General features: G+C 42.1%; 1 protein-coding gene across 3 annotated transcripts in view; it reads left to right on the top strand.

Moving 5' to 3' along the window:
* Window positions 1–2038: 2038 nt before the first annotated feature.
* EGFL6 (EGF like domain multiple 6) overlaps window positions 2039–20502 on the top strand; it is a 33520-nt gene continuing 15056 nt past the window's right edge. Inside the window, exons 1-7 of one of the 3 annotated variants that reach the window (XM_086880072.1) lie at window positions 2039–2211; window positions 6600–6709; window positions 8873–8965; window positions 11767–11886; window positions 12699–12818; window positions 13513–13647; window positions 15374–15496. In XM_086880072.1, the coding sequence (XP_086736198.1) occupies window positions 2120–2211; window positions 6600–6709; window positions 8873–8965; window positions 11767–11886; window positions 12699–12818; window positions 13513–13647; window positions 15374–15496 (793 nt within the window). In that variant the 5' untranslated portion in view covers window positions 2039–2119. Of the gene's footprint in view, window positions 2212–6425; window positions 6710–8872; window positions 8966–11766; window positions 11887–12698; window positions 12819–13512; window positions 13648–15373; window positions 15497–20502 lie in introns of those variants that run through there. The other 2 variants (XM_086880074.1, XM_086880075.1) reach the window with 2 other exon arrangements.

Below are 20502 nucleotides of genomic sequence, written 5' to 3'. Positions count from 1 at the left end.
GAGACTGAATCTCCTCCACTGCATGGAAGCCCCAAGGTCCCCGAGTCTATGGATCTGTTCCACAGTAACTTTCAGAGAGAAAGTAGCAAGTGGGACAAGTAGGAAAACCCTAAGCAGAGTTTTCCAGGTATGTCCTGAATATAATAATATAATATATAAATAATAGAGAGGGCCAGTTATTTCTTCATCTTTGTTTGATGGTGATGTTCTTGTTGATACAACCCAGCATGTCAGGCAAAGGAGGAAATGAGGGGGAATGAGCAGGACTCCCACACAAATTCACACACAAATTCAGAGCTGTTATGTCCATTCACCCCAAATGGGAAATAGTATCTTTAGTGGGCAAAACAGTCTTATAATGGGTCCTCACTTTGGTCCAGAGAAAACAAGCTGGCATACAAAGGCCCAAAAACTAGGGGCAGCATTAAATGACACAATAACAAGAACTGTGTTTAGTCTAGAAATAGGAAAAATAATTTTCAGGCCACTAATTTCACATTTTGCATTCTAGATATCAAGACAATATATGAACAACAGCAGCCATGAGGTATGCCTTGGGATCAGGATTGTATAAAGCACAGAAAGGTTTTCCTAAAATCTGAGGGACATTCCTGTAAGACATGTATGTATACATATATGACCCTAGAAGCCACAGGCCCCTCATATCACATTGGTAGGAAAGAGCTCCTGTGAGAGCTCAGAGCAAGACTGGGAGGATAGTCCAGAAACTGCCCATTAGCTTTCACTTGGGAAACAGCCATGACTACAGCCTCAATAAACATTTCCCTAATAAATCACAGGGAATGGGGGAGACCCAGGGCCAGTCCCATTCCAGCAGACAATGTGAAATACTACTTAGGGACCACCAGGGCAGACAGACAGACCTATCCACAAGTCACTGTGGCAAAAAAAATAAAAATAAAAAAAAAAAATTGAGGAAATAATTATACCTCATAACACACTAGATGCATCACAGTTCAGAAATTATTAGTCTTCTCACAAAAAAAAAAACTTGTCTTGAACACTGATCAATATTTTTGTGGGAAACTCAGACTCAAATGATACATCCATATCTATTTGTTGGAATAAATGTGCATAATAAAAACCATGAATCTTTAAATTCAGTTTTAAATAATTAGTGTGCTTTCTACATGGTGCTGATTTGACTAAAATCAAAAGACTACTCCTCCCATACAGACAAGTCCACCCCAACTCCCTTCAGACAGGAAGTCAGCGGAGTTGGAGAGTCTCAAGGTACTGCTGCATTTCAGAAAGACATCATCACAGCTGCAAACCAACAATGGCTTTTGTGTCCAGCATCCAGGACAAAAAAAAAATGTCCTTGCCATCCTGTGCAACACATAAACATTATTGCATAAGTTTGTTTCTTTTAAATAGATTTAATTTTAATTAGATTTCATTTGAATCCTGGGGCTAAATTTTCCATCTTTTGGTACCTCTGACTTTGCACTGCTCCTCTCCACAAGGTGACTTAAATGTACTTTGGGGGAACATCTGTACTTTCAGAAGTCTGAAGAAATCAGCAGTAGATATCAACGACCTGGCAGGTTTTTTTCTAATATCCAAGTACTTAGCAGTTTGGAAGAAGTTTGTTCAGGGATGGTCCTGCAAGGCAAAGCCTGGAAAGCTTTCGGTGCCAATGCAGTTTCCCGGTGATGGTGTCCACGGGGGACAGGGGAGCGAGGGGAGGCAGATCCAGAGGGACACGCCGGCTGCGCCGGGGGCTAAACCTCCAGCGGCCGCTCCGGGGCCGGGGCTGGCAGCGCCCGCCGGAGTGACACGGCTTTCCCCGGGGGAGCATCGCTGTGGCTCCGTGCCCGGCCCCGGGACATCCTGCCCTGCTCCGGCCGGGACCACCGCCGCTCTCCGCCCCGGTCTCTGCCCGCCCCGGCTGCAGGCGGGGGGAGCGCGGCCAGAGGCGGCTCCGCCCCGCCCCGCCCGGTTATACGGCCCCGTCCCGCCGCCCGCCCGCGCTCCGGTGCCGCCGCCGAGGGACGGCCGGAGGGACATCCCGAGGGACATCCCGGGGGACATCCCGAGGGACAGCCGGACAGCGCCGGGGTCGGGGCCGGGCCGCCTGCCCGCCCGCGCCCGGGCGATGGTGCCGGCGCCCGGGAGCGCCCTGCTCGCCGCGCTGCTCGCCGCCGGGCTGGCCACCGGGCTGGCCACCGGGCTGGCCACCGCGGGCAGGTGAGCGGGGCCGCGGGCAGGGGCGGGCGAGAGGGGCCGGGCACCGAGACCGGGGCTGGTGCCGCTGCTCCCCGGCGGCTCCGCGGGTGTCGGGCGCTCCCCGCCGTGCAGGGCTGTACGCGGGGTGTGCAGGGGTGTGCAGGGCTGTACGCGGTGTGTGCACAGGCTGTACGCGGGGTGTGCAGGGCTGTACGCGGGGTGTGCAGGGCTGTACGCGGGGTGTGCAGGGGTGTGCAGGGGCTGTACGCGGGGTGTGCACAGGCTGTACGCGGGGTGTGCAGGGGTGTGCAGGGGCTGTACGCGGGGTGTGCAGGGCTGTACGCGGGGTGTGCAGGGCTGTACGCGGGGTGTGCACAGGCTGTACGCGGGGTGTGCAGGGGCTGTACGCGGGGTGTGCAGGGCTGTACGCGGGGTGTGCAGGGGCTGTACGCGGGGTGTGCAGGGGCTGTACGCGGGGTGTGCAGGGGTGTGCAGGGCTGTACGCGGGCTGTGCAGGGCTGTACGCGGGGTGTGCACAGGCTGTACGCGGGGTGTGCACAGGCTGTACGCGGGGTGTGCAGGGCTGTACGCGGGCTGTGCAGGGCTGTACGCCGGTCCCTCCCGCTCCCCGGTCCGCGGGGCTCGCCCACCGGCGGTCCGTCCCCGGGGCCGCGGTGCTGAACGGCGCCCGCCCGTCCGTGCGCTCCGGCGGGCGTGTGAGCCGCTCCCCAGAGACACTCGCACCGGAGCTGGGGACTCCTGCTCCGGGAAAAGAGGCGGTCCAAATGGGGGAGCAGCTGCACCACCTGTGGCAAGGTGTGAGCACCTCCGGTTCTTGGACTGCCGGCATAAACTGCCCTTCAGCGGCAGCCATTCATGACAGATGTTGGGTTCTGTGGAGACAGGTATGCTTTGGAAACAACGGGATTTTGAGAGAGGTTCAATAAAACCGCTTACTCCAGACCAAACCAATCTAGTGTTCCCTCTCCCAGTTCTCCAGAAGCTGAGGTGTTGCAGCAAGGGAATAGCTGGTAAAGGGAGGATTCGCAGCAACTGCATATGAAGCCTTCAAGATGTTTTGTGGTTTATTTCTTTAATATTAGACCTGTGAATAGAAACTTTTGTCATCAACAAGTGTCAGCGTGCTGTTCCAGCACCTGTGAGACTGTTGAGTGGTCAGCTCCTCAGAAACTGGAAGTTCATGAACTCCAGACCTGCTCTTATGTCTTAGAGAAAGCACATTTGTTATTCTACACCACCTCACACCGTTGTCGAGGGTGGGGGAAAAGGACCCTCCTCCAGGGAGAAGGGATTCCTTCCAATCAACAAAACATGGTGGAGGGAGTCTATCTGGTCTACTATTGGGGTATTTTCATGTGAAATATTTTTTTTCTTCTACCTTCTGTTATTAGTATTGTTGGTGTTACTGCTTATTTCCTTATCTCAGTGCTGTTTCAGTAAATTGTTCTTACCTCAACCTGCCATCTTTGCCTATTGTGCCTCCAATTCTCAGCTCCATCCTTCTAGAAGGGGACGGGTGAGGGGAAATTAGGGGAGCAAGAGAGGGTTGTGGAGAGTGTTGGACGGGGGGAATGATTTGGGGAATACCATTCCTAAACCATAACAGCAATACAGGTTACAGCAGCAGTGAAACTTAGTCCCACTTAGTTTAAAACGGTGCTAATGGCTCACAATAATCTTGTGACAGCTAACACAGCCAGCTCTTTATTTCAGTCACCTCAACTCAGGCAGTCCTGTGTTGTTGTGGTTACTACTCATCCTCACTGTTCTTTGCTAAATGTCACATAGTGCTGTCAGCAGTACCACAGCCTCATAAAATCAATTCCTTCTCTCCTCCCTGGGTACCCTGGACTGCTAAGTAGTCACTTGTTGCCTGTAGCACCAATGCTGCCTCTCAGAGGACAGAGCTCTTCAGACACCGCTCTTCCACTGACCTGCGCTGTGCTCTGACCTGCACAGTGTGCTTTCTCTTGCCCTTCTTTTCCAGCCACATGTTTTGGCTGCAGGTTCTTCAAGGCCAGGAATTTTTTGCACACTGAACAGTCTGTGATAAGTCCAGTCATGTCACTCAGATACTTTAGGTAGTCCCTCTGAAATCCTACAGGAATATCAGACAAGGAGGGATCAGAAGTGCCCTGTGCCTCAAGTCCACATTACTTCTTCTCCAATATCCAGGAGAGTTCATGTGACATTCTCCCAGAAAGGGTCTGCCTGCTTGAAAGAATCTCTTCTTTCTAAATTTCTTTTTCAAAAATTGCTGAACTCCTGATAGAAATAGCTAAGCTGACGAGTATTGATTCTTCATGGGTGAGAGGGACTAACCTGGCAAAACTGGCTTTCCTCCCAGATTTTGGGATCTAGTTGATCTTTCCCTCTGCCAAAGGTAATTTTTATCTTGATGCTTGTTGTGGAAGTCAGAACAAGCCTTTCAACCTATAGGGCAATATCTATAGATTTCAGGTACGTTAATTTAATTTGCAGCTTTATGGAATGTTTCCCAGTTTGAAGGAAAGTTTTTTCTGAAATCTTGAGAGATATTATATACTTTATAATTTCTTTTTTTTTTAAGTAAATTGTTAAATAAAACATTACTGAATCTGCTTTTCCTGTGAAAATGAACACTTTTTGGAAAGGAAAGAGATCCTTCTTCCTCCAGGCCTTAGGCATTTTAACGTTCATGGGGGGTCATAGCACTATCCAGATGTATTCAGAGGGATTTTCTGGGATGCAAGCAGAATGTACATTTACTATCCAGGTGAATTCAAGGCCACTTTCTAGTCTGCAAGCAGAACATATGTTCTTTAACTTGTATATTGAAAGTGATGTAAGCCAGCAGCATGTGACTAACAAAACGGGAAAAGGTTATTTTATTGTCTATAGATGCAGACGCAGGATGCTGATTTGTCACAGACACACACAGAGGGGTTTTAGCTGTTCAACACACTTTTTCACCTGCCTGAAGGTGTTTGTATACAAGTACACGTCCTCCTGTAAGCTGCATCACTGGGTTGATGGCAAAGGTTGAGTGGCTTTAGAACAATTTATTCCAGCACTGAAGCTTTTTTACTTGCCAGGTGACATGAAGACCATGTCTTTGTTTAAAGTATATCAGATACACGAGCTTATGCATTTCCTCTGAACTCCCTTCTAGTTCCAATGGTTCAGCTACTAAAGAAAACTCTGGAGTAACATCTTGTGCCTTTGGAGTGTATGCATACACTTGTTCTACTAGTTTGCCTCAGTGATGTTTGCAGGAACTGTTTTGATGTGAGTGCGACCATTACAGATGAGCACAGGAGGATACATGCAAAGCACTCCTTTAATGTGATAAAATACGACCTTTTGTGTGCATCAGACTAAAAAAATGTAAAAATTCATGCCTGATGACTTTTTTCCACCATTTTTTTTCCCACTGTGAGATTTTTGTTGCATTGCGTTGCCTCCCTCAGTACCCCAAGTCACTTACTACAAAGCTCTACCAAAAAAGGAATTTTCTGTGCCAAAGCCAACATTTTGGACTCCTTGAAGAAATTGCATTTTAAATTATGACTTGGATAAAACAATGGGGACAGAGGATTTTGGGTAGAGGAAAGAATTTCATAAAGGGGACAGGCATGTGGTTGGACAATTTAACAGCAAGCATAGGGAGAAGAGAACTAAAGCCACAGCACTCATAGAAGCACGGAGGAGGTCTAGAAGATTTACACAGTTGTGAATTTTCATCAGATTTATAATTTTGGCAACTAATATGGCAGGTTTTCCAACTGTTGCAGCTGTTGATCTGCACAATGACTTTGAAGCCCCTGGGCTCATTGGCAGGTGAAATTAACATTAATTGTATGGCCAGGGAGTCTCATGCAACCAGAGTGCTTGGGACTGTCTGTACTTAGGCAATCACCTTGCACATACACAGTGGCTATGAGCCTGCATGTCACTACCTTTTGTGGGGCTGACTGATGTTCTCAACATGCTTTTCTGTAGAATCAGTCTTTCATCATCTGAGGCAATAGTGTGGTCAGTTATGGTGTCATATATTTGATGCAGTTACTCATGTGACACAAACTGAGGCAGCCCTATTGACTTCACTGATATTAGCATGACTCATTCTGGCAAGGGAGCTGGCTGTATTTTTTGCTTTGTTGATTCTCATTAGAAAGGGTTTACCTTGCACAGTTAATTTATTGCAGGTGAAACATTCCCATCATCCCATCATCAGTTTCTCTGATCAAATGCAGGTTTGCATTCCTGTCTAGAACACTGCTCTAGGTTTGGTGAAATCAAAATGCCTGACAGCAGATAAAACATAAGAGAATTGTACAAAGGGGAATGCAGAGGAATGGGCTAGAGCATTTTCCTGCTGGAGCTGGTGTTTGTCCTTCCTTATGCAGCTCAAGAGCTCGTGGGCAGCTGGGGGCTGTGAGCCAGCCTGGGGTGTGTCGCTACGGTTCCAGGTTGGATTGCTGTCCTGGCTGGAGAAAGAACAAGGGCCACTGTGAAGGTAACATTAACTTTCTGTTTGGTTCCTCTCTGTTGCTGCATACTTGGTACTAATAAGGGGATTTCTTACATGCCTGCCAGAAGTTACAGAAGGAAAACTTCTGAGGAGTGAAATCTCCTAACTCTGTGAGAGAGAGAATAAAACATGCTTGAGAGACCATCTCCTCAAAAAAAGCAGAGCTTTGAGTGAATAACACATAATTCACACATTCAAAAATTCTTAGGTCCAGAAGGAACCATCTGTTCTAACCTCTTGCACAGCTCTGGTCAGTGGCTATGCTGTTACAGCTGTTGAGTACGTGCCATAAATGCAGTGTTTTCTAATGCTATATGAGGACCCCTAGAATTATTTTATATCAGTTGGCATCCTTCAGATTACACAGCCTCTGAGAACCAGAAGGTTTTAACTTTCTAAAAATATAAATAAAACTCAAGCAATAAGTGCCCCTGACTTGAGCTTGGGTAACCAGCCAGTGTTCTGGTCTGTGGATCATTTGCTTAATGAAGAGACAATGGCTCTTAAGACACTTCTAAGTTGTAAAAGGCCAAAGGAGAATGCAGTGTGGAATCTTTCTCTCCAATTGTACTTGGGAAAAACACAACAAAATCATAAAATATGTTTTAGAAATCATTTTCAGATGTTGCACCTGTTGTCCCAGAGAGTTTGGCCTTTTATATCTAGTGAATTTGTACAGAGGCTTAAGATTATTTATTGCTGAAAATCCATATACTAAAAGAGGAAAGTACTAAAATGTCTCTGCTCTGTATATATTATATGCCATTTTAAAAAAGGAATCAGGAATTATTGTAGTATTCCTTGCATTGCTTAATTGCACTTTAGTTTTGATGCAAATTAATCCCTGGAGGGATAACTGGCAAATATAACTTTTGATCAGCCAGTGGAGTAGGTTGTCTTGTTTTCAATTTGTCTTGTTTTAAAATTTGAAGACTGTTCTTTGGATAATCACTTTAAGCCACCTATAATGTAATTCTGCATTGTAAATCCAGATGTGGTGTTTTTCTCTGCTTCAGTGCTAATACTGCAAGCTGGTCTTTTGCAGTCTTGCATCTCCTCAGTTACAAAAGAGAAATGTGTCCATCCAATGGGAGAACATCCCAAGCAGGGATTCTTTGGATCCCAGGGGAACAAGCTGGTCTTGCAGTGTGCCACGTTGCATTCAAAGCTGGAAGAAGTGTTGAAAAATGCCTCAATCCACAGAGTTAGTATCTTCAGTACATCTGAATGTATCTATTGATGTAGGAAAGATACTTGAATTCAGAAAAATTAATTTTAATGTTAATTTTACAATATTGTAACTAAGCTTTCCTGTGTAGTTTGCAGACCAGCTTAACTACATAAGAAATAAAGATTCACATCCTGGTGCACACTCCTTCACTGTTCCCTCAGAGATTGTCATGATATAAATGCACGTTTGGTTTGTTCTTCCTGAATAACCCCCATGCTGACAATTAGAGGGATTTCAGGAGCCTTAAGGCTTATAAAAGTCAGCATTTAGTTTCTGATTTATGATCCAGAGGACTTAGGGTTGCTTTTTAATGCATCCAGGTTAAATGTAGCCCTCTCAAATTATTGTAAATCTGATGCAGTTACACTTGCTGGGATGTGTGGTAAGGACAGTTGCCTGATGACAGATGTGCTCTGGATGTTCCACCATGGGATAGACACGTTCCTCTGCTGTAACTGAGGAGATCCAAGACTGTAAACTGCTATAGGATTATGCATCCCCCTTGGCTCTAGGAGAGTGCTATTGCCTCTTCCCTACTTCAGATGCCAAGCATAGCAATTCAAGCTGCTGGCCAGCTGCATCTCACATAGGCTTCCTAAAAAAAAGGGAAAAGGCAAGGGTACAAAACTAAATGTGAGTTGTAAGCATTGCAGAAAAAAAATTAAAAGTGAAGGAGAGACCTTTTGTCTTTACAAACCTGGAAAAGACCAAATTATTGTAATTCATGTTAGTACCACTATTCACAAGCCAAACAAAAGTGCTAATCAGTAGTTACTGTGCTCAGACTAGAGGGAGAGAGAGGTATGGAGAATGCTGAACTTGTGCAAAACCTTTTAGGCAACTAAGCAGGGCAAAAGTTTCTCAAATAGAATATTTCTAACTTTTCATTTTTCTCTTTCTCTGCCTGACTCCACCAGCTACCTGTGGACATGGTTGCAAGTATGGCGAGTGCATGGGACCAAACAAATGCAAATGTTTCCCTGGATTTACAGGGAAAACCTGTAATCAAGGTTTGTGCATATGCTCCAGAAAGGAGACTGTTGGTTTTCTATTTCCTTATCTTGTACTATGGTTTTTGTCATCTTCCAAAGCAGTAAACCAGGGTGTTTTCTTGTTTATGTAGAAGAACTTCAGAATTTAAGACTTTTGCATCATCAGCATCCCAGGCAACCTCTAAGCCTCCTCTAGCAGGCAAAAGTTTGAACTTATATTGTATATCTTCTTTTGGCTGATGACAAGGGCAAACTATCATGTTTAAAGTCAGAGGATTAAGGTATGGAGACATTATTATAGGAAGGTATCAGAAGAGATGGAAATCAATTCCAGAACCCATGTTATTTTCTTAACTAGCAGCCCCTGCTTCTTTTTAAATGAATCTTCTAGTCAGAAAGACATGCAATTGTGTGGTAGACATGGAATTTATCAATCTGCCTGGGCTGTTTGTATATGGTAATGGTATTTCTGAGAACCACCATGGGAAGTCCTTAGAATTGCCTTTTCAGAAACTTTAAGTGCATCGTTTTCCCCCCATAAACTTGAAATTCAACTTGGAAATATTTCAGTTAAAACACTGGTAAGAACTCAGCTTTGGTTTCCCTGTTCAAAAATACAAGACTCCTGTCTTGGATCAGATGAAAGGAGCAGGTCACTGTGCATGGAGAGGCAGGTGAGTGAACTGTAGATGTTATGATGGAAACATGACATAAAGGCCACAAAAATTTCTAGGTCTATCCTTGCTACCTTCCTAAGCTCCTGCAGACTTTGCTTGAAAATATAGCATTGACATGCTAACACACATTTTTTATAGCCAAAACAGCCCATTTATTACACAGTATCTTTTAAACAATATGCCCTAAAGTTGTGCTATTAAGTATTTTGGAAAAATCCATCTTTTACTGTTTCTCACAGGGAAAGAAGTTAAATTGTCAGTACCTCTAGAGAGGAAAGGGAAACAGCAGCTGTGGTTATATGTAACAAATACATAAGTACCACTTAAAACTTCAGCCTCTAAATGCAGAAATTTAACCTCAAAAATTATTTGGCAGTTTAAATGTTACTAAAAGGCAGCAGAGAAGCCCTCAGCTTCTAGATATTTTCCATGCAGTAACTCCATGTGCCTTTGACATGCTCTCCACAGGCAGTGTGGTCAGTTCTGTGCACTTTGGTAGGTTCAGAGACTGAGGCTTGGAGGAAGCACTGCACAGACCTACACATGCAAATTCCTGTTAGCTCCTAGGCTTTTCTACCTTCTGGAGCATAGCCAGGATTTTTTCAGTGAGGTGGTGGCTGGTACAGGCCAGAAGTGTCCAAGAGCTGTTTGTTTCAACAGTATAGCCGTATAGGTGGTCATGTTCCATCAGTCAGGAGTGCTACTACCCACTTGTAATTTACTGGCAGATGTAGCCTTGGTCTGTCCTTACAGCAGAATGTCCTGCTGAGCAAGCTCAACATGAGCTAACTGAAATAACAGAGATAAGGGGACTGTATTAGTCTGCCACCAGGTCTGAGCTAAATTAGCCTTATCTCCACAGGTCCTTTTTTAGAGCTGTGTATGCTATCTGTGCATCGTGAGAGATAGGTGCAGATAAGCACTTTTGAAAATGTGTGGTCTAAATGAAATAACTTTTGTTGTCCAGTTGCTCTCTAGTTTCTTTGTTAAGAGAGTCTTAGTTATTTGGTGGAGTGACAGTAGCACAAAAATCCAGTGTGATTTGCAAGCAGACAGGTTGTGCTTTTTAAAACAGACCCTGTGAAAATAATAGAATGCAACCCTTGCTCTTCCCTGGACTGAGTTGTAACAAACACTTGTGCACCTCCACAAAGTTTATGCTTTGAATGGCCTGGAGGTTTTGTTCCTGTGGTCTGCAGAGTGTGACACAACAACAGATGCCTCTCCCATTAGAAGTGGAGTTGCACAAACTCAGTTCTTGCCTGGAGAGCTGCAACTCTACTGAAATTATATTTTCAGTCACACGTGATGTTAAACACAAATTGAATGGCCTGCATATGCTGGTGCATTCTATAAATGAGTTCTGTCTATTTACCAATCACTACAAGAGGTAGAGGTGTCAGGTCGTGGAAGTGAAAAACACAGATGTTGTCCCCTTGTCATAGGCCAAATATTACTGTCAGCACTGCTCACCCTATACCACATAAATAAATGTTTTGGAATTCTCATTTTCTTCCTGTGAAGGGCAGATGTTAGGAATTTGAAATTGATTTAGTTTCTGAAAAGCCTTTAAATCCTGGATTTTGTGAAGGATTTAGGATGTCTTATTATCAGGATTTTGAGATTTTTGAGATCCTTTTAAAGTCACGTAATTATTATCATATATTGTATTTCATTTCTGCTACTGATAACCTTGGTGCCAGTGTATAGCTCAGAAAAATTAAAGTAAAAATCTTTGCTTCACTTTATCTTAAACTGTTGTGCTGTTCTTAGTCTCATGGTTTTGCCTTTCTAATACAGGGGTCAACTGGAGGGCTAGAATCAGAAAAAATCCATTTTAAATACTCCGAAAAAAAGATTAGGTACAATTCTCTCCACCCCTCCAGTTCTTCCTAACAAGCTGCCAGATGTGGCCAGAGTTTGCATTAATTTTTCAAGTGTAGAGGTCTGTGTATGTTGGTTTTACTAGCAGTCTTTCAGCCAGATGGTCTGCTAAACTCTCATCTTGCGAGGGGCTGGCTGATTTTCCATCCAGACGATTTCACTCTGGGGAACTCCACACATTAGGCAACATTATCCACCTATATGCATGAATTTATGTATAAAATCCCAGCACTCACTCTGTTCCAATGACTTGTGCAGATCTGAATGAGTGTGGACTGAAGCCACGTCCCTGTGAGCACAGATGTATGAACACCCATGGCAGCTACAAGTGCTATTGTCTCAACGGGTACATGCTCATGCCAGATGGCACATGTGCAAGTAAGTAACAGAGCTGATGGAACAGGCACACCAAAATCATCTAATCACATTTAATCCCAGCAGCTTTTCTTCTTGTGATCAACAGATTTAGCTTATTCAGGATAGGGTCTTTGCCCCTGCTCTCTGGTACTGTCCCAGCTGAAAGAGGCTTCCTATTTGGTAGTTTCTGGGTAAAGTAAACTAGGTCATACTTATATTTTGGCCTTCAGAGGTGTTTTGGTCCTGATAGAAGTAAAAGTTTGGTAGTGTTGCTTCAGATGAAGAACAGCTGGTGTGATCTCAGTGTATAGTCCTGCCAGTTCATCTGTTGAATAAGGATGACTGAATGTATTCAAGCAAAGCACCAAAATAGACTATTCTTTACTGTGCTGAATTGCATGCCATGATTCCTTGCTTTACCTTTCTGTGCTCTACAACTGATTTATTTGTGTTAATATGCTTTCAACAGCTGATGAAAACTGTTCTTGCAAACACTTGCTGTATGATCTAAGGCTTATCTAAACTTGTGAAAGCAGGTATTTCTACCTGTCTTCTTTGTCTTTAAGCCAGCATGAGATAGAAAGCATTCTCCTTTTTTAGCCAACCTGATTTTTCAGATCTGGGGAAGCTTCTGGTTTTTTGGTGACAGAAAATATAGAAAGTATCTCATGGACTCTCGAAGTTTTTATATGTTAATTTATAAACAGCTTTATTTATAATGAATGGCTTTTTGTTGTTCTTAATAATTTCTGTGTTCATCCATATCTAACTTAAAACTGTGTGATTCCAGCCTAGAATTTTGCTCTTCTTGTTACTTTAAATACTGTTTTCAGGTTCTAGGACATGTGCCATGGTGAATTGCCAATATGGATGTGAAGAAGTCAAAGGGCAGGTGCAGTGTCTCTGTCCATCAGGTGGCCTTCAGCTGGGACCAAATGGAAGGACATGCATTGGTATGGTTAGAGAGCTCACTCTCAGCTTCTTTTCTGCAGGATCCCCAAAGCCATAAGATTCTGGGGAAAGGTTAGGAAGTAGTTAACCCTCCTCACTGGCTTAAATAATGCTTCTTAAATAATGCTTCTTGTTACTCTCAGTGTGACATAAAGTTTTCTTTTTTTTTTTTTTTTTTTACTATTAGCCATGTAATTCTTTGGATAACTCTCATCCCCAGTAAATAATTCAATGTTTTGACATGATTTAGAGTCATCAACAGATTCAGTTTCTCTCTATTGGAATGAGACCATTAATTACCATGCTTTGCCTGCAGGAAGCTGCCCTGCTGACATCATGTGTTATAGGATTTGGGTCTTTTGTTTGGATGGGGCTTTCTGTTATTGTGATGACCCACAATACAAACTTCTCAATTTTTCTCCAGAAGCCTCAACATGAGGCCTGTGAGTTTTCTGTGATGAAGAAAGCATTCCTTATAATATTTGATACTATGTTCTTCCATAAAGTTAGTTCACGTTTTACTGCTTCACTCATAAGAACACATGCAAAAGCCATCACCAAGTGTGAAATTATAAGACTTATTTATTAAGCATATTTGTGACAGCCAAGACCAAATCATTCCCATGCAAATCCCAGTGAGTTTTTTCCCATTTTACCTTCCTGTGGATCTGACCAGCATCCCTTCTCCTGCTGTAGACATTGATGAGTGCTCCACTGGCAAAGCTGTCTGCTCATACAACCGCAGATGTGTCAACACGTTTGGAAGCTTCTACTGCAAGTGCCAGCTGGGTTATGAACTAAAATACACCAGCAGTCGCTACAACTGTGTAGGTAAGAGCTAGCCCATGGATGTTCCTTCTTCATTCTTTTTATTCCCACAGAGTGCCTCTTCCCTGTCATTGCCTCCAGCATGTTGGCCTGTCCTGGGGAAGCTGCCTCAGAATTGGGTAAAAGATGTCACACTGAGAATATTCTTGATGGGCCTTTGAATTGTTTCTGGTTTGTTTGTTTGTTTGTTTTTCTGTAGCTTTATGAAAAACCGAATCACTGGCACTTACAATTTAAATCACCTCATTGTGCCAAGATGTGCAAGAGGTTGCTGTACATTGGCAACCCTTGACTAAAAAAAAAATGCTACTTCTGGTAAAGGTCTAGTTAAAGAGGCATTTTTTTGTTATCTTGGTTTCAAACTGTGATGAATAAGCAGTCCCGCTATATATTTTTTTCATGTCATTACTGAGGAATGTGAAGTGCCTTCATGACTGTAAAAACAGTTATTTGGATGGTTTTTACAGAACTTGGGGGAAAAAAATTATGAAAATAGTAGGTTTCGATTACTTTTCAGGTTTCTGTTGAGTGACAAAGTTTCTCTCTAATAAAAATAAATACAGGCAAAAAGTTATCTTGACATGCTCAGGTGTTAAAACAAATATCAAAATACACTTCTGTTTCAATCCATTGGCTGAATGCTGGAAGAACAGCAAAGTGTAAGTTACTGCAGCAGCTGCTGCAGGAGTATTGTTCAAGCTGTTGACTACACACGGGCCTGGAAGGGTTGGAACTACTATATGTGCATAAAAAAGAGAATTAATAGGATTTCTTTGTATTTAATTGATATTGGAAGTGAGGGGTGGGAGGCATAAGGTGGGATCATAAGGCAGGTTTGGAGACTTAAGTTAGGATTTCATTTAAGTTTTCACTTCAAGTGGAAAGACTGTTTTCTTTTCTCATACAATATGTGTGCACAGGGGAAAAATTGGAAAGGTCTCAGTAGTCAAAATTTTATTTGCAAACCTAAATCTCACATTCAGACATGCCAGACTTTTTAGTCAGTCTTACGAAACTTGTTTGTTTGCTGACTTACACTATGAGAGGACCTGTCAGCTGCTAAAAAATGATGCAATCTGGATAAAATGTGAGTGGTACAAATATTTGTGCACCAACATGACTCCCTCATGTGGGATAAATCAGAAACATCCTTGTAATGGAGCAAAATCAAATACTCTTGGTGCCTGTACATTTTGCTGTGAGTTGAATGTAGTATTTTCTACTACGTTCTCCTTATTATAACTTTTTTCATGCAGCATCATATATATGCTGGAATATGAGAGGTAGCTTAAAGATCTTGACATCTTGGCATGCTCAGGGTTACTTTCCATTGCACTCTTTCTACAGTGAATGAAAGAATGTGAATGTTTTGGTGAGCTCTTTTTTAATTGATGTCACATGTTGTCTCAGTGTCTTGTGCATTTTGTTAATAGAAGAGTGTGTACAACCTATAGCTTGAATCCTGTTCTCAGTCAGAAAATCACAAAGTCAGGAAACTTTGTCTTTACTGGGATGCTCTACGTTTTCCATATACCAGCATCTGTACATTTGGAGCTGACACCAAGCATTCTCTCCTAGTGTGAACTCTTCTGTCTCTGATGGTCACTGCTCTGGCTTGGTCTGACATCAGTGCTTACGGTACCTGGGAAGAGATGGGTGGCACAAACAGGCTGTCAGGAGCCTTGGGTTTCAACCCAGTTTTCACTGAAGTGTTTATGTCTTCCCCCAGATGTAAATGAATGTGTGACAAATACACACAGGTGCAGCCTCCATGCAGAGTGCCTCAACACCCAAGGGTCCTTCCAGTGCAGATGTAAACAGGGCTACCGAGGAAGTGGATTTGATTGTGCTGGTGAGTACCACTGGATGTCAGGAATAGTGCTGTATTGTTTTTCTCCAGTAACTGATCGTTACAAGGCATGTTCTCAGAAAAGTCACGCTGAGCAGTGCTGCAATACCAAGCAAGCAAGACCTCTCCACAAAATATATTAACTGCATGGCTCATAGCATAGTTACTACAAGTGTCACTTGCTCAAATTAATTTTGCCTGGAAGTCTCCAAGTCTCATAATATCCCTAGGAATTGCAAGTAGAACAGAGAAGTGAGTTTGTCTTAAAGAAACAGAGAAAATGGTTTTAAAGCTTACTGTGATTTCTCCATGAACTCCCAAGTTTAGCCCCTTGGAGGGATGTGCTGTCCCTCCCAGAAGAGTTTCAGGCTAATTTAGCAAAAAATGAGAAAAGGGAGGAGAGCCATGACTTCTCTGTTAAATTGTTTTCACTTTAAATTATGCCTTTGTCTATTGAATATGGAAGACCCCCTATAAAGATGTAATTTCCCATTTTAACTGAATATCACCCTTCAAGAATAAAGAAAGAAAGGGTGTTCTTGTTTTTATATTTAAAATTAACCTTTTAACTCATACCTTTATTAATCCTGGCAGATGTTTCTCCTGCAACATCATTAAAGGTGTTTTCCTCAAGAGGACTCTTGACTCCTGCTCAAACTTTTTAAAAGTTTTTGTCTGTAGCAGATGAAGTCTACATAACATATAAGTCTTTTCAAGTAATCCTTGATCAGACATATCTTATGATTATACTTCATGGTCACAGATGTTCTCTGAGTCCCTCTATTATTCATGTTCCTACTCCCATTATAGTAGCAATTGAAACATACATTTTACAGCATACAACATACAATACACATTGATAAATTATTTTCACATAATATTTTGAGTTGCAAGGGACCCACTAGTCCAACTCCTGGCCCTGCACAGGAGAGCACCATTTTGTTAAGTTTCAATTTCCAGTAAAAAAATTTTGAACTTTAACAAGCAAAAAATTAACACAAAAAATCTGACTGTTAATGAAGGGTTTGATATGGACATAGATTACCACAGTAGAGTTGTTTAAAACATTCTTCTACTCAAATTCAATGTTATGAGCCAGGTTCCCTGCTAGACCACATCTCTTGTGATATGTCACTGCAGCTGACTGAAATGGAGGGATGTATTTGACTGGATATCAAAGCTAACTGACATGGCACATCTTGATATGGTTTTGTTAAAACAAAATGTACCACAGGTGAAATGTTGAACAAATACATGTCTGATAAAAACAGTCTGGGTTTTTTTTTGTTTCTGCTTTTGGGTTGTTTTTTGGGTTTGTTTTTTTTTTTTTTTTCATTTATTTGGCTTTCTTTTTAATGAGAAGGTAAAAATTTCCAGGGAAATTTTTTTTGGCTAACTGTATGTATAAAATAGTCTTTTGTCAAGCAAAAACAATTCAACAATAATGATTGCTAAAATATAAATAGAAGAAATATTTTCAGTTGTGGAAATAAATTTTTAGATGTCTAGCCCTGTAAAAAAAATCACTTCTGAAGTCAGATGATTCCTATCTTCTCACAGGTTTTTCTCTTGCATAGTTTGCCCTCTGCCTACTTCCTCTTGTCACATTTCCAATTGCTGAACTCCATTTGTTGTTTAGGAGAGGAAGGATCCATGCCATTCATAAACTTAATAGAACACACTAAATGGAAAAGAGATTTATTACAAGAGAGGACAGAGAAATAACATACACTAGTGAGAGCAGTGAGAGCCACAGGCAGATCAAAAGGGTGAGGATCCAGCTAGAAAGATGTAAACAACAATAGAGGAAGATTAAAATATAAATAATTGTAGGTAAACCCTGAAATGTAGAGATGCTAAATACAGACTGCTTTCCCTGGAGTTAATTCCCCCACATACACCTTTTCTTTTCAAGGAAAGTGGAGGAGATTCTTTTAGCTCTGAATGTTTCAATGTTTGCCTTTTACTGAAATCTTCAAGAACATCTCACCAGTGTGACTGATGGGGGCAGGACATGTCTTGCTATTGGGGAAAATGTTTTTTTCAAACAGTGACACAAACAATTGGATGTACCAGCCAATAGTGAAACACTGAGTGTTCTCCATGTCACATGGCAGCTGTGGAAAAGCTTTGCCTTTACTGAAGCCAAAAGAAATTTTCCTGTTGAGTTTAATGGGATGAGGACACCAACTTGGGAATTTAGGGGCTGAAGGCTGTGGCTTCACACTTCTTTTGGTGACAATGGCTACAGTTCCTGTGGCCCATTCCAGTTCCCAGTGGACCTTGTGCTGCAGCTGAACCAAAATGTTCTTAAATGAGTCTCCAGTACTCCACATAATTGTTCCCACAGAGCTGGAATCCTGTTTTCATAGGGAAGCATTAGTTCTTAATAACAATTGTTTCTAGTGTAAAAGAAAGCTGGCTGCCGTGGAAGCAGTATTTGCTTTTTTAAAAAAATGAAAACTATTTTAATATATAACTTAGTTTTTGGAAATTAAAAAGAGAGAAATTAAGCATATTGTTTATAATTCCTGTGGCTACATCTCATGCCATCAAATAACCTCCTAAGTGCACCTTTGCAAAGGTGGTGGAAATTCTTTTATTCAATTTGAATGTCAATACATTAACTTGGAGATGGCTGCTGAAACTTCAGACTGCAAAGACTGCTGCTGGTATGGATATGACCTGTGATTATTGAGGCATGCTTTTGCCATTTCACACTCCTGTATATATGAAACATTGGACACCATTTCTGAACTGTCTGTTCAGAACACATGTTGTTTGAGAATCCATAGAGATGGATCAATTTGAATGATCCCTAAAAGGGTTCTAGTCATTTCCACATCTGGCCTCTATCTTGCTGCAATCTGTTGCTGCTCTCAGGTTCATATGTTTCCTGATTTCCTGCTGTGCATTGAAAACCCGCATTTCCTCTGCCACATGCTTCTATGTGTATTTCAGCTTTTATTTTAGAATAGAGTTTCACAAAATTCCATAAACAATTAAGATTCCTGGGGGGAAAAAATATTTTTTATTCACTTTTTTGGTCCTACAAAATAATTTAAAGAATGGATTACTATGTTTAAGTCTACATGCATGTCTCTAAGGAGCTCAACAATGACACTCTTGTTACTGCCCAGCTAGAGGCAGAGGTTACTCTTCTTCATTATGCTTTGCTGGGTATCTAAATGTCAATAAAAATTCATGCCAGCTCTCTCTCTGCCCCTTGTATTACCCATTCATTTTTTTGCTGATAGGGTAACTCTCAAACACTATATATGATTTTGCTTTCTTATTAACTTGCCAGTCCTGGGAAAGGCTTGGTTTGACATAATAAAGTTTCAAAGCTTCAAAAACTATTGTGGTCATATTGCTGGTGATATTCTTAAAATTTAATTCAGTATGGAGTCAAATACTGCTGTCATTCTTCAATGAGTAACACTTAGGCTTTTGTCACCACACATTTCCTGCTAGATGCCTTGCTGGCTGGTGTACTCATGTATTAAGCACAGTCCAGCATGACAAATTTGCCCTGGTTTCTCAAAGTATCCTTCCCTAAATAAGACAGTAAAAGTTTTAGAAATTAAATAGGGTAGGAATGCATAATGACAGATGATGTCCCAGGGTGCTTTGAAGAAAATAATAGCCCAGAATCTGTCTTTTAACCTATCTATGAAAGGTTTCAGACTCACTTAAGAATTTGTAAAAGAGGTCGATAACTTCTTTTAGAATGATTGCTGGAAGTATGTCATGCTGATCTAATCTTTACTCACACCCACAGATTGCACCTACAGGTGGTAGGTTGTTGTCTGTCTCCCTCACCACTTCTTCAGCTCTTATTTACAGAAGCTATAAAGGGAGCTAGGAAAGGATTTGTAAGCCAGTCAAGGCTTGTCTCTCACCAGGTTTTTAAATACTCTGTGAGGTGTGAAAGTGGAAGCACTGGGGTGCCTGCTGGAGTGCAGAGCAAGCTGTTTCCTTCTGCATCCCCTGTATGGTCAGGGCCAGCACCAGCTGCAGGCCCAGGGCGTGTGGAAGAAAAACAGACCATTGTGTGTCCCTCTCCTGTATCATGCTGAGTACTTCCCTTTACACAAAGCAGCACAGAGTCCATGGGTTGGCACACGCTCTTTATGTATTTATTTTCAACAACTTGGTCATTAGACATCCTACACCAATCTGTTTCCATGGGTTTATAATTTTGTATGAAGCTGATGACAGAAAAGTTTTACTTTAAGCCCTCAGCCACAGTTTGCCTTTGTTTTTTTACTTCTTGCCTTAATTCTCTCTAATTCAAAGAAAGAAAATACCTTTGCAAACTGAGATATTTTCATATTAAGGCAATAAACAGAAGCTGCATGAGCAGGAGGCATTAATCTGCATGCTTCCTGATCAAAGTTACATAAGGAAGAGCTGGGGTAGAATGCTCAACATTTCTTTGCACTTTCCAAAATTCTCTGCAGTTACATGGACAAATTACTGCACAAATGTTTGTGACCAATGTATCTGCATTTATCTACATACGTTCAGGCCTGAAAAATCACTGCCTCAGGTGCAGCACCCTAGAGTGCCAGAGAAAGTGAACTGCTCATTTAGGCAAGTCCACAGGCCATGGATTCAAAAGAACAGGCTGAGTTTAAGGTGGTGTATCTTTACATTGCATTAGTCCTGCAATTTATGGCTGGGCATAAAAGTCTACACCTCTGGCTACTCTGAAGATGAATGCAGGTTGGAAGGAAACAAGTGCTGTGTCCTAAAGTATGCTTAGTGTCTAGAGTCCCTGTCTCCACAAGCATGGACAGTTTCATAGTGCAGCAGCAAATTGGAGTCTGCAAGCACATGGGAATTTATACCTTTTCATACCCCTGTTTTTGTCACTCCTGTCAGTTGATTTTCCACACTGCTAAATTTTGCACATACAAGGAGATTAGTTTTCCGACACCACAGAAGTTATTATGTTATATAACTGTATGAATTTTCCATTTCATGAGGAAAACTTCAAAGCAGAA

Source organism: Cyanistes caeruleus, chromosome 3 (genome assembly GCF_971803275.1).
Source record: "Cyanistes caeruleus chromosome 3, bCyaCae1.hap1.1, whole genome shotgun sequence".
In the NCBI taxonomy this organism is placed as follows: domain Eukaryota; kingdom Metazoa; phylum Chordata; class Aves; order Passeriformes; family Paridae; genus Cyanistes; species Cyanistes caeruleus.
Note: the sequence above shows the minus strand (reverse complement) of the source record. Positions and strands in the feature narration are given on the sequence as shown.